General features: G+C 35.2%; 2 protein-coding genes across 3 annotated transcripts; one reads left to right on the forward strand and one right to left on the reverse strand.

Annotated features, from left to right (window-relative positions):
• The first annotated feature begins 75 nt into the window (after window positions 1–75).
• Window positions 76–9,370, forward strand: LOC141596242 (small RNA 2'-O-methyltransferase-like). 2 transcript variants are annotated; one of them, XM_074416340.1, is made up of 10 exons: window positions 76–250; window positions 458–876; window positions 2,709–2,792; window positions 4,012–4,472; window positions 4,881–5,123; window positions 6,237–7,105; window positions 7,722–7,873; window positions 8,136–8,252; window positions 8,363–8,497; window positions 8,593–9,370. In XM_074416340.1, the coding sequence occupies exons 2-10, from the start codon at window positions 601–603 to the stop codon at window positions 9,040–9,042; spliced, it is 2,787 nt and encodes a 928-aa protein (XP_074272441.1). In that variant the 5' UTR covers window positions 76–250; window positions 458–600; the 3' UTR covers window positions 9,043–9,370. The 2 variants fall into 2 exon arrangements, with proteins under 2 accessions (XP_074272441.1, XP_074272440.1); XM_074416339.1 differs by lacking the exon at window positions 76–250 and having other exon boundaries at window positions 453–876.
• Window positions 9,371–16,034: 6,664 nt separating this feature from the next.
• On the reverse strand, window positions 16,035–18,197 carry LOC141596243 (uncharacterized). The gene is made up of 2 exons (XM_074416341.1): window positions 17,383–18,197; window positions 16,035–16,638 (listed from the first exon to the last, which is right to left on the reverse strand). Exons 1-2 carry the CDS (start codon window positions 18,104–18,106, stop codon window positions 16,235–16,237), a joined length of 1,128 nt encoding a protein of 375 aa, XP_074272442.1. The 5' UTR covers window positions 18,107–18,197; the 3' UTR covers window positions 16,035–16,234.
• Between the last annotated feature and the right edge of the window lie 1,145 nt (window positions 18,198–19,342).

A 19,342-nucleotide genomic window follows, 5' to 3' on the forward strand; every position in this document is an offset into this window, starting at 1 on the left:
CACACCCAAGCACAACATAGCACGACGCAACGCACCGTAGGCCATGGGTCGTGCTTGTGCCGCCATTTCTATTTCATCGGCACGACATGACATGAAACCCACCTTCCGTATCTGGGCCGTGCCATTTTCTCCTCTCTAAGATAGTGTCATCCTCCAACATGGTTGACAGGGATTATCAACGATAAACACCCCGATTTCGAAAATAAAATAAAAATAAATATTTTTTTTTTAAAATAAAGTCAATAAATTAGCAATTGGTCTCCCTTGTGACGGGTTACCATTTGTGGCGGATATTTTGTGAGATAAAATGGTAACAAAATGAGTTAGTAGAGAAAGGGGACCACATGAATAGTGTTGGAGAAAGAGAAAAAGTGGGTACTTTATGAGGTAAAATGGTATCCGTCACAAGCTTGTGACAGATATGTCATGTCTTCAATGAGAATTTGTGATAAATTAGTCAGTCACAGTCACACACCTGAAAATTCCTCTCACAGTCTCCCAAACCGTCCCCTCTTTCCAAACGTTGTCTGCAGTTTACTCATCTCCAAGATTCTCTCTTCTTCATCTTTTCACCCCAAAAAAACCTCAAATTCCTTCAAAATGGAGACTGAAAATCCACCAGTTGCAGTAAAAAAGCAAACTTTAACAGCAAAAGCAATAATACACCAGAAATATGGCACAAAAGCATGCTATAAAATCGAAGAAGTTGAAGAAAAACTTTCTTCAAATGTTTTATGTCCTGGTTTAACTCTTCCTCAAAAGGGTCCTTCTCTTTTTCGCTGTTTCTTACAACTTCCTGACATTTCTGTTGTTTCTGAACCTTGTAAGAAGAAAAAAGATGCTCAACAATCTGCTGCTCAGTTGGCTTTAGTAAAGGTGAAACCTTTTTTGATGATTTTAATGTGGGAATTGTTTGATTTGGTAATGTGGTTTGTGTTGAATTATTGTATGAGACGGTCTTATTGGACGTATCCGTATGATGGGTAGTTATGACTTTTAGAATACTTTAGTGGGTAAATGAGTGGATTTTTTTTTATTCTTGTGGTTGTATCTCGAATTCTTGTATGAGACGGTCTCATTAGACGAATCCGTGTAATGGGTAGTTATGATTTTGATAAGTTTTTAGTGGTTAGAGGGTAAATGGGTGAATTTTTTATTCTTGTAGTTCCCTAGTTCCTTTCTGTTTGCAGATAATTTTTTGGCATTGTGATTGTATCTCGAATTATTGTATGAGACGGTCTCATTGGACGAATCCGTGTAGTGGGTAGTTATGACTCACAGATTTTTTTTAGTGAGTAAATGGGTGAATTTATTCTTCTGATTCCCTACTTCCCTTCAGTTTGCTGAGAAGTTCTTGCATTCTGGTTTGATGTTAGTATGGAGTAATTTTTTGAACATGCATTGTGATCTGTGTATCCTTTGGTTGATGGTAATTGACTGTAGTTTTGAGTTTGAGATGGTTTTAGTGGGTAAATGGGGTAAATTTATTGTTCTTTTTGCATTGTGGTTTTATCTCGAATTCTTGTATGAGAAGGTCTCATTGGACGAATCCGTGTGATGGGTATTTATGACTTTTAGAATGCTTTAGTGGGTTAGTGGGTAAATGGGGCGAATTCATGATTATTGTGGTTCCCTACTTCCCTTCTGTTTGCATATAATTTCTTGCATTGTGGTTGTATCTCGAATTTTTGCAGGAGACAGTCTCATTGGACGAATCCGCAGGATGTTTTAGTGGGTTGGTGGGTAAAATGGATGATTTTATGCTTGTGGTTTCCTACTTACATTCTGTCTGCAGATAATTTCTTGCATTGTGGTTGTATCTCGAATGAATTCTTGTATGAGACGGTCTCATTGGACGAATTTATATGATGGGTAGTTATGACTTTGAGATGTTTTAATTGGGTTTGCAGAAAAATTCATGCATTTTGGTTTGATGATAGTATGGAGTAGTTTTTTGAACATGCATTGTGATCTTGTGGACTTTGGTTGATGATAGTTTACTGTGTTTTCTGTTTTCTGTTTGCATATTTATATCTGTTCAAAGTTGATTGCTTTTGGATTTTTGGGTTTATCTTGTTTGCTGATAGTGTATGTTTAGTGTAATTTTTGGAATTGATACTGCATGTCTGGGTTCTGGGCTGTGTATATAGTCCACCTTGCTCCGTGGTGCAACTCTATGTTACTCCGATACTTCGCTTTGGTTGAGTGTTGCATGTGGTACACTTGAAGTGTGTGACACAACACGACACTTCCACACTTCATTTTAGATAACTCCCTGAAAATAACGGTATCAGACACTCGGACACTGTGATATCCGACACTTGAGTTGCCGCAGAGTCAGAGCAACATAGATGCATTTTTGTCTAAATTGCTTAATTGAAAAAATGTCATGAGTTGGTACATATGTTTGTTCACGCGCTTGGGATCTGTCTTGGCAGAGATACCGCAAGAACGAATGTTTGTCATTTGTGTAAGAATTGAAAATATAGAACTGGGATTTTGATGTAATAAGTAAGAAGATATAAAATTAAGTTGCAGAGTGCTACTTCCTATTTATTCTGTTCAATTTTGGTTAGATAACAAAAGATTAACATATGCTCATGCGATCTTTTTCAATTTTATCCGAGTCATGCGACACTGGCTTGTCAAAAATTCAATGTTATTGCTAATGCCGCTATGTTATTTCTGATAAACATCACTTCTTGCAGCTTGGGATTGATTCTGAGTCAAGTAGTCCGACAGATGCTGTGGATGAATTGGTATCTCGTCTTACGTATATGTTTTCAAATGAGGTTGGTTTCCAATTTCCCTTCTCTAAGTTCCTTTGGAAGCCATCACATGGCTAAACATTTTGCTTGTTATTGTTTTGTCGAATTATTTTGTAGGAACTTTGCTTTCATTTATCTGACTCATTCTTACGTGCTAGTTGTAGTTCATCAAGATAGAGCTTGCATTTCATAAAGGTTATTACGCTCAGAATATTCTTTAGGAACAGGTGCATTAGTAAAAACCTCGACCCTTGACTCACTAAAAATTTCACATTGTCGTGTTCCCCGTGCAATTTGTTCATTTGATCTTCCGTGTGGATTTATATGACTAAAGCTGAAGCTTGGCAGATCTTGGGAGTTCTTGAGCCAAACAAACTAATCAAATATAGTTTTTACTTGCAAACGTAACAGGAAAGTTAAGTAAGAATTCGTCTTATTCTTGCAATAATTAAGATGTCTACTAGTAGAAAATAGTGAATAATTGAGCAGAAGATCATGGAACAAGGTACCTTGTAAAACATGATGTGTGAAATTATCTTGATATGAAGTACAATTAGTGATTTGAGAAAAATTCCTTACACGTTCATATGGTTCTCGACTCTCGTTGTCGAGGGACATTATATTTGCATATTTCTTGTCATCAGCATATCATATAACTGAATCTTCTTAAGCGAACTTACTTGTTTGGGAATCCAAAACAAGGAGCCCCAAGAAACTGCATTGATGAAGTAAAAAGGTCTCCTATCGGACAACATTTTTTATATTATTAAGCCAATGATGGAGAGATCCTTCTAAGCAGTAAAAGGTTCCTTGTCATATACACAACAACAACAACAACATTAACAACATTACCCCAGTGCCTCAATGGCTCCCGCAAATTGCGGGGTAAGGGAGGGTCGGATGTACGCAGCCTTACCCTTGTGTTAGCAACACAAAGAGGCTGTTTCCAAATGACCCAAGATGAAAATTGCGTCGAGAACTGCATCGAAGGACCGCTACTTCACAAAAGAAAGAAGAGCAGCCACTTTAGTGAGCCATTTTGATTTATTCCATTATAATCCATAACCAAAGAGTAATGAGTCTTTGGCTCCATTGGAAATATGACATGTTTATTTTTTTAGTAACATTCAGCAAAATGTGTTTAGTGTTTGACTCTAAGACTCTTTAGCTTTAAATTCAATCTTTTGTTATGCTTCATATGATCATTAATCATGACCAGTACTTACCTTCTTTTGATTTTTAGTTTCTATCATCACTTCACCCATTGAGTGGTCACTTAAAAGCAGTGTTACGGAGAGACGACAAACGTTGTGGCTTGCTTCCTTTATACGCTGTAATTTCTTGTGATCCAAAGCTTGTAAACTTGTGCAAATCCATTGATGCAAGGGTTGAGGCAAATCCTTTATTGTCTATCCCTATTGTGAAAGGAGCTGTTGCCAGATTATCAGAACTTGTTATTTCCGAGGAGGAGCTTTGGATTAAGAGGAAGGAGCCTTATCCTTCAGATGTTATACCATCTTTAGACAATCAAGAGTCAGATATAACCAATGGGGCTGTTACAGTTACCAAGGCGGTGTATATTCCACCTTCACTTGATAAGGATGTAGTCTCCTTAAGTCTGAATATGGGTTCAGAAGTTTATTACCTGGATATTATTGCACAAGAGCTCGGTGTTGTTGATGCCTCAAAAGTCCTCATCTCCAGGTGAGTTGGCTGTCATTTTGCGCACAGAAATGTTATGTGCAGATTATTATTATTATTTTAAATTATTTGTTAGATCTGCTTCATTGTGTAACTTTTTGAGGGTTATCTGAAAACCCTCCAGCCCCTCTCCCTCCCCCGCTCTTGCTAAGATAAAGATAATTGATCCTGAAACGAATAGAGAAATAGCATATAAATGGTATATGGGCTTATGGCACAGTAGTTTAGTGAACCATTTTGCTTTATTGCATCATAATTTAAAACCAAAGAATTATCAGTTTGTAAAATAAAGTGTAGACAATCTGCTAGCATTTTTTAATGTTCTTTGCCACTTGAATACTGTTTCTAGTTGGGTGCAAGAGAATGCTGTTCTAAATATATTTGTTTATATATAATTCTATTATTTTGCAGGACAATTGGCAAATCATCTTCTGAAATGAGATTGTATTTTTCTGCTCTGGAACCCAAAAATTTGATTTCAGATCCAGAATTCCATAGCGCAAAAGATGTATCTTCTGATAGTTCCTTTAATGTACGTGCTAGTTACTTGTTGGGCCAACATGTTTATGGCAACGTAATTTTAGCTTCTGTGGGATACACATGGAGAGGTGCTGAGCTGTTCCATGAAGATGTATCTGTACGTTCCTATTTCAGGTCATTTTCCTGCGGCATGTTGTTATCTTGGTTCAGTAAGATATTTTTGTCATGATTTTTATTGTATGTACATTGCGTATGTCATCGCGCTTGTTTGTTGCTATGTGTCCACTGTCTATGTATAACCTTTTACAACGAGTCTTATATAAGGTGGTTCTTAACTCTTAAGTAGTATTTGCTGAACTTGGAAGGTCTACCCGTTGGTTTAGTACCCTAGATTTTCCCAAGGCATGTGGAAGATGGGAAATTAGGGCATAAGAGCTACAATATAGACTAAAATATGGGACATCAACTCAATTTCATATTTGAAGAAGAAAGGAAAATGTAACTTGTCTGGTAAAGGTTTTTAAAATTCCGGCCACAAACGTGATCCATTACGTTATGTCCGCGATACCGTGATTCGTGATACCGATATTTCATGACCATGACCGCCTCCGGGCGAGTCTGCATTTTAACAGCTCATTGTGAGCAGAAAGATGGCATACTAAAGGAGGGTTATTTAAGGATGGAGGGGGTACTGTGCATCCTTATTTTTTTCTAGTCAAAACATGTAGTCGCCACTCGCCAGGTTTTAAATCAGAGTTTCAGAATTGAAATGGTTGGCCCAATAGGAAGCTCATTAATGCCGATATTGCTCACATGAAATGTGAGAAATTAGTAAGAGATCTATAACTGTTGGTAAGTGGCTTACTAGCATGAAGAGAGACATAGAATTTGGTATTTCGGTACATACTTTACCGATATCAGAGATATGAAACTTGCTTATTTTGGTCTTCGCGCTATTGAAGTTGGAACTCATAGAAGAATCTTTCACGTGGAGTTTTGATTCTGCTAGTTATTTATTCATCTCCTTATGGATTTATTTGCATCATAAGAAGTGCAAAGTATTTAGTTCTCTAATTGGGATGCCTTGTCGAGTTATCGTAGTGATTTTGCCTTTTTCCTGAACTTGTTTTATGGAGCATGGCTCTTTTGGGAAGTTGAAAATGTCACAATTTGCTTTGCGTTTGACGACATATATATGTGAAGTCGAAAATCTCGATGGCAATGCTATAATATCTAACTTTGATTGTTGAGTCAGCTGAAAACAATTTTCGATGTTCTTATTGGCAGGATGCTTGTTGGCAAAACCCCTGATGGGATTTTCAAGTTATCCAGAGATGCAATACTTGCTGCCGATTTGCCTCAGCTATTTACCACTAAAACAAACTGGAGAGGCTCTTTACCGAGAGATCTTCTATGTGCATTCTGCCGCCAACACAGGCTGTCGGAACCGGTTTTCACTCTTGTCTGTAACTCCTTGAAATCTGACAAAGAGTTGCATGAATCTGAAAATGGCCAGACCTCACCTGAAATAGAAACTTTCAGATGCAATATTAAAATATTCTCTAAAACCCAGGAATTAATTCTTGAATATTTTCCTGAAGAATCTTTCAAGAAACAAGGGGATTCAATGCAGAATGCTTCTTTGAAAGCTCTTTTATGGTTTAACATTTACTTCAAGCAACCAAATGCAGATTTGGAGAAGTTGTCTTTATCTAGTGTTAGTAATGAACTCAACTGCAACTTGACTTCCTTCGTGAAAGAGTTTTATTTCTGTCAACTGATGCACGAAGCCCAGCAGCCTCGCGATGTAATTGGAGGCCGGAAAAGGAACCGAGAACCACAAAGTGACCTTATAAATAAAAATCCAAGAATGGAAGGGGAAGTGTCTGGATCATCACCATCTATTGGATCTGTTGTCTCTATAAGTTATACTGTATACTTGGTTTCAGAAGGAACTGAAATCCGAGAATTGCTAGAGAAGAATGACGATTTTGAATTTGAGATTGGGGCAGGAGCAGTGATCTCTAACATTGAATCAGCTGTTACACAGATGACCGTGGGACAATCCATTTGCTTTTATATGGGCTTGCCACCGAAGGAATTTATCCTAGCTTCTGCTGTTGAATATGAGAGAGTCCTTTCTCTTTTGTCCTCAAGTGAGTTCTGCCTCTCCTAATATGTTCCGTTATTTTGGCGTCTCATTTAAGGAAAGTTACCACATCAATAACCTCATTTTATCTTGACTTGACGGGATATAGAGTCACTTCTATTTTACCATACTAAAGTAACTAAACTATTAGGTAGGTCTCTCGTCGAAGCTGTTTGCAGCTTGTCCTGCTTGAACATTCAAGAACAACGTGAAATCGTGAATCATATACTGAATTTTTGTTAACCTTGTGGTTTATCAAAGATTATCTCATGCTTTATCGTTTCATTAAAGATAGTTATGTTCATATGTAAACAGTTAATGGGAGTGCTGGGGATTTTAGCTTTTATAGTAAAAAAAACCTAAAATCCCCTGCACTCCCAAGATGATGATCATAACTATAAAAACTAAAATACCACTGAATTTTAGCTTTTTTATAGAGATAATAAATGATCATCATCCAACCGTGTCAGTGATTTTGGCTGATCAAGTTGGATGATGATCATTTATTATCTCTATCACGGGCTATAATTCACTGACACGGTCGAGATGCATAGGGGTTAATTTTACCAACTTCCATGATTATATGGAGTATATTTTTATTGACATCTCCCTTTTCTATTTAGGTCCTTGCTGCTTGGAATACACCACAAGTCTTCTGCAAGTAACTGAACCATTCGAAGACAGAATGGAGCAAGCACTTTTTAGTCCTCCACTATCAAAGCAGCGTTTGGAATTCGCAATGCATTACATTAAAGAATTTTCGGCTGCTAGCTTGGTACATGGTTCCTCCTCCCTTATTAAGCCCGTGAATGAATCAACGTCTTAATATACTACCTCCATCCCGAATCTATTGTCCCATTTAATATTGGTGGAACATATGTCAATTTTGACCAAATTAAAGTTTGTCATGTTTGATTTATGAAAATTTACTGGTCTGTTTGACCACTAAAGTCAAATGGCGACAATATAATTAGGATGGAGATAGTAATTAATGGAATTTCCAACAACTAATTATTGATTTCCTTTTCTGGTTTTAGATTGATTTTGGATGTGGATCTGGAAGTTTAGTAGATTCCTTAATTGATATTCCAAGCTCCTTGGAAAAGATTGTTGGTGTTGATCTTTCTCAGAAGGGTCTCGTTCGTGCTGCCAAAGTAAGTATTTTGATGAGTCGACATTCTTTCCAACGTCATACACTCATACGTTATATACAGCTCAGGTTTCTACAAAATTACCCATTCATTTGGTTTGTTAAATGTTGCAGGTCCTTAATTCAAAACTCGAGAAGCTGAAAACTGTAATGCCCACGTCAAGGATAGAATCCGTTACTCTGTATGATGGGAGCATTACTGTATTTGACTCCCGCTTGTATGGATTTGACGTTGGTGCATGCTTAGAGGTTTGTCTTTCGATTTGCTTGAGTTTGGTTTTAGTTTGGCAATGTAGCGATTCACGACTTCTTGCCATGTTGATGTATTGGAAAACGAACGTCAGGTAATCGAGCATATGGAGGAAGACCAAGCATGCTTATTTGGTGATGTTGCTCTGTCATTATTCCGTCCCAAGTTGCTGATTGTTTCAACCCCAAACTACGAATACAACATTATCATGCAAAAGTCCAATCTAGCAACCCAAGAGGAGGACCCGGACGAGAAGGGCGGAGCCCAACCGTGTAAATTTCGAAACCATGACCACAAGTTTGAGTGGACAAGGCAACAGTTTAATCAATGGGCGACTGCCTTGGCTTTGAGACACAATTACAGTGTCGAATTTGGTGGTGTAGGAGGAGATGGGTCGGAACCCGGATACGCTTCTCAGATAGCGGTCTTCAGGATTCGCAATGACTCGTCCGTTGAAGTATCTGGACCGACTGTCGAGGTGGATCACCATTACAAAACTGTGTGGGAATGGAATGCTGCTACTACCGAAAATCCAGCTGAGTGAACTTTTCAGCTGTGAATCTAATTGTGTTTCAGGTATGGTGTCTTTAGATTTAAGGGATCCTTACCTTTTGAAAGGATCCCTTTTAGTCTTATTTGAACTCAAGATCTCTAAAATTTTAATAATTGATACATAATGTCGGAATCTTGTCCGACATAAACATTAGTACTCTGTATATCTTTCTTCTCATGAGAGGGATTTGCGTAGTGGTTAAGATTGATGTATCAGAACCCTAGGACATGTTTTAGCCTGACGAAGACGATTTGATGGGTTATGTACTTATATCTAAGCTAGTTCGCAGTTTATCAGTAATCGTGTACGATTTGATGAACATCGTCTTCTAATCTGTCTTGTGACTTGTCTGAACTGATAACGACTCAATCTGAGCTCGAGCTCCAAGGTACTATAATCATGGTTAGAGCTAGCAAACTGATAACGACCCAATCTGAGCTCGAGCTCCAAATTTACTTTACTAAGACTAACATTAACATACACTATTTCCTACCTAAGACTAGAGCTAGCAAACGGATTATTTGAATTCACTGTTCGGGTTGAATCATTTCTAGTTGGGTATGTCGCGGCTGTATCCAAATCTACATGTAACTCGAGCCAATTGGTTCTACTCATAGTTTAGGTCAAATCCAAATACATGTATTTGGATACGGGTACTGTTTAAGTTTAGTCGGTTTTACCAGTTGCAAAGTCCGGATTTGACGTTAGGGGGACAAAAGCTTCAGTAGAGGCGAACTACTAACGTGACGGGGTAAACTAGGTAAATTTCTTTTTTCTTTTCATTATTCAATCACAGATTCTTGTTTGTGATGGCACATATCCGTCACTCTTGAGTGACGGATACCATTTTACCTCACAAAGTATCCACTTTTTCTCTCTCTGCAACACTATTCATGTGGTCCCCTTTCTCCACTAACTCATTTTGTTACCATTTTATCTCACAAAATATCCGCCACAAATGTAAACTCGTCACAAGGGAGACCAATTGTTATTCAATAAGGGTGATCGCTTCTACCGGCCCCCGTCTAGCTCCACCTTATATGTTCCCCTAAATGATGACCATAAATTGAAGCAGAAAGATGGAATAATAGCAGGGTGACAACAGTAATAAGGAAGGAAAAGGGAAATCCAAAAAAGAAAGAAAGAAAGAAAGCAACAGGTCAGGGTCACATGAGCAGGGTGAGAGTGTGTGGGGTCCATTTAGTCAACACTAATAGCTAGTCAAACTGACTTCTGTGCTGCTTAGTGCTTACTGCGCCATTTTGTACCTTCCTTAGCTGGCCAATTTCTCACTATATGACAATCACTCATTCTTAATATTCCCGTATAAGACCGTCTCATGATAAACTTATCGTAATACTACTACTTACCTTTTGACATAATAGATACGGAGTATCAATATCGTTAGGGTTTTTACTTTGAATCGATAGAGTAGGTAGGATTGAATTAGCAGAAGTTGATCGTAATCTTATACTTCCTCCTATTCGCAATAAACTTCCCTATTTCCTTTTTCGTCTATTCACAATAACTTCCCTATTTCCTTTTTTGGTAAATGTTTGTGTGGTTCAAATTTAATTATATGGTGGGGTGGTGTATTTGTGTGGTCCAAATTTAATTATATGGTGGGGTAGTGTGTTTCCTTAATATTTGTGCCAAAATGAAATGGGGGGTTTATTGTGAATAGGAGGGAGTATTTATGAGTAACATACTACATAATCTCCCTATATACTAAGAGAATAAAAATTATGAAAAGTTTTCCCTCCAAGGTCACTTACTTAATTAAGGAAACAAATAAATTTTTCTTTCATTAAACCATTATCTTTACATTAAACTATAATCTTTTCATTAAACTCTAAAATATAATCTTTTTAATTGAAATAAAATATGGTTTGAGAATTAGAATATAAAATCATTAAAATACACATTTCATGACATTACCCAATTATTTCGATTTGTTTTGTTGATCAATTATTTTTTCTAAAATTAAAATGTTATGAGGTGAAATGAAATTAATGAGATGTCAAATTATTTTGCATAAAAACTCAAATAACAACTATTATGATTATAATCATTTATCTTATCTGATTTTTTAACATCATCATCCGTAAATGTTGATGTTTTTAGTGGATACAGCAATATAATATTATTTTTAAAATAACATTAATATATTTTGAGTAAACATAATTTTATTCGGGTTAAAACTATATGAAATATTATCAATATAGTTGATTTTATTATTAAATTTCTAATGGAGTTAAATAATAGCAATTTAATAATTTGTAAATCGTTTTAATTACATTTTCTATCTAGCTTAATTTATTATTAATGTCCTAAATTAGTTGCAGATAATAATTATAAGATTATTTTTAATAATAATAATCATAAGTTAAGACAAAAAATAGCTTAACTTAAAGTGTCTTCTAATCTTAGTAAATTGTCTTTTTTCTATCTCTTTCTGTATTATATTTAGTAAATTATAACATTAAATTAAAAATACACTTAATTTATACAGTACACTTTATTTATGCAAATAATTAAATTTACGTCTTTATAAATAAAAAATCTAAAAAATAACGTGTTATAGCACGAGAACTACTGTAGTTGATGATTAAAATATTAAACACATATATTTATGAGTAATATTTATGCATAAAATCTTGATAATTAATAATTTTATTATCAACCCCTACTTACTGAAAAAATAGGCGAGTTTAGAGATTTTCCCGCTCAAATCATTTTTAACCTATAAATTGGGCCTAACGTTTATGGATATGCTTGCCAATTCATGGATTATACAACCAGTTGTATATGTTGTATGGTGTAGAATCTGAGCTTTGTGATAAAGTATCCGAGCTTTATGTTAAAGAATAAGAGCTTTATTAGAAAGTATTGAGCTCATCCATTTACACATTAATAAATTTTAAATATTAATCAGCACCCAGAAAGAATTTTTTCTAGATTCGCTATTGGTATTATATTATATAAACTGTCAAACTCCTATATATTTTATTAATATTTATTATCAAATTTTAACCATAAATGTATTTAATATTTTAGAATTGAAGACTACAAATTTAAATTTAAAAAGTTACTGTAATTTTTACCTCTTCAGTAATTGGTATTTTTTACCTCTTTTTTTTGTTGAATTTTTTTACCTCTTCATACAAAAAAAACATAGAAATTAATGTAACTTTTATCTCTTAATATTATTCATTAATAATTCTAAATTATTATATTAAATTTAATGTTAAATTGCTAAACGTTAATTTCTCTATATATTTACAATGTAAAAGAACCGTACATTTGCAGGGGATCTAAACTAGTTGTATAACATGATTTTACAACTTACACGAAATTGTGACAACAAATGAACCAAATGTTAGCATGATTCTTAAGAATTTGTTTTAAACTTAAATTCATACAGCAATTTTGTATTCTATCCGTTCAAATTATTTATTTATCGACAGATAATAAAAGATACCCGTATAACAGATGAATGAAACGAAAATGATACATCTCAAAAATTGATCTTCTATCAATTATGTGCTGATTGGAAAATCCAATTATAAGATTTGATAGTTTTCTTTTAACTATTTATGAAAGCAACAGGCACATTGACTGACTGAATTATTACACAAAATCTCATTGAAGACGGCGATATCCGTCACAAGCTTGTGACGGATACCATTTTCTCTCATAAAATACTCATGAGAGGTGAGTGGGGAAGCACGTGGGAGTGCCCCACCTTGTACCCTCTCCCTTTTTGTGAGAGGTCTTCAGCTTGTAACGGGATTAGCCCGTCACAAGCAAGACGCTTTGGAATTATTAAGCCACAAATAATGTTATTGGTTTATGTTGCTAATTATTAGCTAGGTTAGTATACTAGCATGTCATAAGATTTGCTATTCCTTTGCGATTTTGCGATTTGCATGCATGGTTTGGTTCACGTTAACCAAGCTAAACAAATGATGATTAGTATCGTTGCATGGGAGTAATTTGTATCATAAGATTTGGAATTTGCATGCATGGACCATGATGTTACTAGTAATTATTTAATCTAGTCTTTCCACGACGCAGATGATTCTTCATCATAATTACTCCACTATTTTACTTTGTCATTCCTTGAATCTTGAGGCATTGTTATTATGTTTTATGTGCTTCATTCGTCACATTCATTTATTTATCCTTTTAATTCATTATATAGGATATTTTAATTAAAGGTTAACAAATGAGTGGCTGGCTTCTTTCGATCATAATTGGATGTGGATAAGTGAGGCTCTTAGCTGGTTATGGGGCTGGTTATGGGTCTTGGCATGCTAACAATGAGCTCCAAAAATTTTAGCTTTTTTTAAAAAATATTTTTTTCAAAAATTTCAGCTTATCTTTTTGGATGAAGTCGAAAATTGGAAAAAAAAATATTTATAGTAATTAGCATATCCATTGTATATTCACATTTTAATCTAGGAAAAGATATATTATGTTAAGATTATATTGTTAGAGATAATATAGGAAAAGATAGAATGGAGAATATTATGGGTATCAGAATATTATGGGTATCATAATATCTCCGGAATATGCTAGGAATATTACCCAGTCATTGTATTATAAATACCGTGACTATTTCATTAATAAAGGCACCTTATTATATCGTCTTATTATATACAGTTGCATTTGACTTTTTTTGGTAAAATTCGCTTTTGTTTATAATTAGTTTTGATAAGATTTCTACAATCCTACCTGAAAAGGTAGCTGAAAACTGAACTGATAAAGTAGCTGAAAATTAGGAGCTCATAAGGTAACTGATTATATAAAAAAGTGTTTGGCAAACTAGCTGAAAAGGTAGCTGATTTTGGTAAAATGACGTAAAAGGACATGAAAATTATTTAATATTATAGAATAAACGGGTAAAAAATGGAAAATAAGTCATTTCAGGTACCTGATTTCTCAAATGCTACCTGAGGTAGCATTTCATTTCAGGTAACTTATTTGATCAAATAAGCTACTTGCCAAACACTTGCAAAAAAATCAGGTAGCTGAAATTTTGGTCAAATAAACTACTTTGGTCAAATAAGCTACCTGAAATATCGTGCCAAACGGAGCCTTAGTCTCCAAGTAATATCCCTACCGTTGATATTACATTTTTTCATCTTAGTGACATTCCTACTTATTAACCTTCTCATTTTATCATAATGATTCACCTCACTTGGTTAATTAGCGAGGCCACTCATCAACAAGATAAACTTAGAGGGCTAGGGAGGTGACAACTGACAATCATATACTCCCTCTGTTCTAGTGAATAGTTTACATTTACTTTATATTGTGGGAGTAAATAAAGAAAGTGTAAGCTATTGACTGAAACGGAAGTAGTATCAATATACATGCAGCTAATCAGGATATTGATGGGCTACTAATGTATTCACATCGAGCGACAACCGAGATCAAAGGTGATCAAGACCATTCAAAGACAAACTACAATGGGCAAAAACAACTTTCAACTGCAAGGGTGGAGTCTAGTGGTTAAAACTTGGGTGAAATTCCCAAGAAACTCGGGTTCAAGCCTACCCAAGAGCAAAATCTTGTGATGTATTCTTAGCCTGAGTCTACGACTAATAGACTTCGAGTCTGTCATCCTCGGGTGGCTTACCTGGTATACGTGGTTTGCAGGCTATCACGTACACTCGAGGGTTTACCCAGTGCGCACCAAAGATAGCGACTGCGGGTTCCGTCGTCACTAAAAAGAACAACTTTCAATTCATTGAACTCTAGGTATGGGACTATGGGTAACACTAGGGCAAAACTCGAAAAATAAGTCGTCCTCTAGTAAGATTAAGATAATTTGCAATGTTTGTAATAATACGTGGTGATACTCATGATTTAGGTTCAGATTTCGTTAACGTTGAAATTACCTAACTAATTGCTCCTTTATAAAAGAAAAAACATTCTCAATCAACCATGAAAGATAGGTGAACATATTTGGAGGTCGACCTCCTTACGTTCTCTGAATTAAAGATACGGAGTATCTAGGTTGGTGATTCAGTAATCACAAATATATGCTACTTCAATCCGTCTTGATTCAGACCGCATTATTTTAGACCGTAATAAGACTTCTCGCAAGTGAGAAGCACATGAGTGGTGGGACACCCTCATGTGCTTTCCCACTCACACCCTAAATGAGTTTTTTGTGAGAGGAAATTGTATTGTCTGATCGTGGATATGGCGATCTGAAATAAGAATTTATGATGCTACTCATATACCACACAAATAAAAGCAAAAATATTTTCTTTTAAATTGTGTATAAACAAAAACAGTTAGTCTTACTGAAAACGGGTTGGAGCAGGGGACGGGTAATGTCACTCACAAAACGGATAGGGGGGATAAGGTGGGGGCACCCCCATGTGCTTCCCTCTCTCCTCTATTTGGGTCACTTGTGAGAAGAAATGGTATCCGTCACTCCAAAGTGACGGATACGTACAGTCTTGAATAAGATTTTGTGAAACAAAAAAGAAGATCTAAGACATTAAATTGTCTTAAATAGAAATGGCAGCCTTTTATATTGCACTGCACCTATCCCACCAAATGACATGCATTGACCATATTTCACGTCTATCTAATTTCCCCAAATCCACTCACATTTCTTTGACTTGTTTCTTCTAGCTATCCCATGATTTCAACATAAGATTCAAGATTGAATTGACAATTGTTGTACTAAATTAATATAAAATAATCTCAATATTTCACTTGCCCATATAACTAAACAACTAATATACGATGATAGTAAGCATGAAACAGATCTGAAACAACAACAGATGCATATATCTGATTAGTACGGAGTAGTAACTAATAAGGAGTATTGAAGATTGTTTTTTATCCGTTTCAAATTTAAAACGCTCCTAAGAAATGCTTAGGCATTAATAAGTAAGCCCGGGTAATATTTAGGAATCAGTAAGTAATACGAGTACTTACTAAACAAACTAAAGGTTACGTAGATCATAAAAATAATTATTTACCCTAAAGAAAATCGATAATCAACTTACAATCACGGATATACTTAGGAATCAATAAGTAAATCCCGAGTAATCGACTGGTTCTATAGCAAGACTCAAAACCCGTCTATATCAATACCAAGTTCAAAACCCGTCAGCATCAATTGAGTCGGGACACAATTTCTTAAACCAAGCCTAATCTAAGGACCTTGGTGAGATCTATGGGAAGCATTAGCCCAAGTAAGAATAGAATTAGCAAGCTTATTAATGGCATCATTTAAGCCATTAAACCCTTGTCTAGTAACCTCTAATCTAGACTCTTCAAATCTTAATCTTGTTTCATGAATTTGCATAATCTCTTTGTGTCTCCTCTCTTCATTTTGCTCATTAGCTTGGATCGCTTCGGAAATAATTGAAGCACTCCTACATATAGCCGAACTTATGTCTTGTAACGTTGGTGGTGTTGTAGTCGTAGTAGTAGTTGTTGTTGTTGGAGCATCCGTACTTGTTCCTTCTGGTACGGATGCTTCTATTATTACTCTTTCTTCTTTCCGTCTTCTCTTTGCTGATGATTCCGGTTGTGATTGTTCACTTGCTTCTAATTCTAATTAATCCACCAAATTTTTGTTAGTATGATTTTGACAATAATTATATTAATCAGTTAATCTCTCTTAAACAAATATTGACAATTTACATTATGTTTCATATTTAAATTTAAGACGGGCATTTCCGTCTTAAAATTTACAGTGTGTGTGATGATCATACTTAAGTACAACTGCATAAGCCACACAAGAATATACTGAGTATAATATACTAGGATTATTCACTTGTTATGAATATATATGATCATGATTTAGCATAAGTTTCATAGCGATCCAATGTATTATGATTGTTAACCATTAATTAATTAATGATCATTTTATTGTTTTAAACTTAGTTTTACCACTAATTAATTAAATATGATGAATAAATCAAATAAACCGAAAAATCATAGTATAAATTAGAATTAGGTTTAATTTGACAAGTGAAATCATGCGTCCAAAATCAAGTAAATAATTATATTAGCATTGTTAATTGTGAGTTTAGCTAAACAAAAAATAAAACAAATAATATTAAGTCAAAATAGACATGAAAACATCAAGTAACATTAGCTCAAATTCCTTATTATGCCCTTTTCAAATTGTTTTTTTCACGTAATTTGAATAAACGTAAGAAAATGACTTAGGAACGATGAAAATGTACATCCATGAGACTTTTACAATTAAAAAACTCTATAACTTTGGTCATAAAAAGTCAAATGAGAAGATAAAAGTGCGATAATAAATTAAATAATGGAATATATACATACCTAATGTAGGTAACACCTGAAGTAGCGGTTGCGGTTGCACTTGCACTTGTGATTGCGGAGAATAAAACGGCAACGGACTCATTTGCAACTGCAACGGAGGCGGTGGAGACGGAGGCGGAAGCTGCAAAAACTGAGTCGGGCCCGCAACCGCAACCGCCGCAACAACACCAACACTACTAGGAGTAGTACAACCACTACCACTACCACTCCCACTACTTTCAACAACATCAAACAATGCTTGATAAATTTGAGGCAACATATTTGTAGGCAAACCCTTATCTTTTCTTTCAACCTTATCCATTTCCCAATAACTCTTTACCTTAACATTACCACTAATTTCTTCATGTTGATCATAATTATCACCACCTTTATTAGAAATTAATAAATTCCTAGAAAAATCCCTAATTTTCTTATAATCTCTCATTAAATTATCCCATTTATCATTACATTGATTTTGTGACCTTAAACACCCTTTTCTCCAACAATATTCTTCTACCCATTTCCACCTTAATTCCGTCACCGGTTTCGTACTCATACTCATACTCGTACTCGTATTAATATTACTACTTGGAGAAGTAGTAATAATATTATGATAAGCTTGTTTTTTGCTTAATTTTCTTCTTTCATCATCCATTTTTTTTGCTTCTATTAATATCATTGTTTCTTGAATTGTCCAATTCCCTTTCCTATACTCCCTCATACCCATTTTTCCTTGTTCTTCCATGCATGTAACAACAACAACAATAAGGGTATTTTGGTAATTTTATTTTTTTTGAAGAAATAATATGAAGAAGAATGAAATGAATGTATGGGAAGAAATGTGTATGTTATGGGTACTTTTATTTTTGTAAGAAATTATATTGATGTGGATATAATGTAGGGACATGTATTTTAGTTCAATTCAAAGTTGAATGATGAAATCTCAGTCAAAGCTATTCTTCCTTGGTGAATAAATGAAGAGGGGAGACTGGAGAGAGGGATGTTGTCATTTTTATGTTAGCAGCTTTTTCATACCACTTGTTGCATTTTTTGTATCTCCTTTCATTTTCATCCCAAATTATATAGAACAAAATTACCCTAACATTACAATATCTGTCTTAAAATTAAAACGGATTAAATATAATAGATATATGAGACAAATGAGAATGCTTAGGCAGAGGTGACAATCGGCTCGCTCAAGTCGATTATGAGTAGGATCAAAGCGGGTCAGTCATATCGGGTTCGGATGTGTCGGGTCAACAACAGGTTCGAGTTGGTTACGATTCATCACAAATTTATAGAACAAAATTCTAGTAAGATTGTCATATTTGTTTTAAACTTAAAACGGGTTAGGTATAATAGATGAGACAACTGAGAATGGCTAGGCAGAGGTGGTAATAATCGGCTCACTCAGGTCGATTATGGGTCGGATCAAAGAGAGTAAGTCATATTGGGTTCGGATGTGTCGGGTCAACAACAGGTTCAAGTTGGTTACGATTCATTGTCGGGTCGCGTCATAATCGGGTGACTAATCGAATCGGGTTCAATTCGGGTCACTACCAGGTTAGGTTATAAACATATTTCGTATAAATTCATGTTCAAACAATTTAGAAATGTATTTATTTTAGTTTTAAGCTTGAAAAATTAAGATGAATATAAATTCGATCTTATTTGGACCATTATTAAACTAATTTTATTATCAAGTCAAAATTGGGTTGAGTTAATACCGGGTCATCGGTCGGTTTGGGTCAATTTAGGTTAGGGAAATGAAGGTAGTTTCGGTTGTCAGTCTCACATCGGGTCGGCTTCGGTTCACCCAACTTTCGGATTCTATCGGCTCGGGTTTCGGGCGGTTCAGGTCGACTTCTTTGGGTCGGGTCAGCTTTTTATAATATTGATCATATCTCAAGGTAAGTGGGAGTATATTTGACTCGTTTTCATCTGATCTTAAGAGGGATACCTCCGTTCTAAGAGACACTTA

Source organism: Silene latifolia, chromosome 8 (assembly GCF_048544455.1).
Source record: "Silene latifolia isolate original U9 population chromosome 8, ASM4854445v1, whole genome shotgun sequence".
Taxonomy (NCBI): Eukaryota; Viridiplantae; Streptophyta; class Magnoliopsida; order Caryophyllales; family Caryophyllaceae; genus Silene; species Silene latifolia.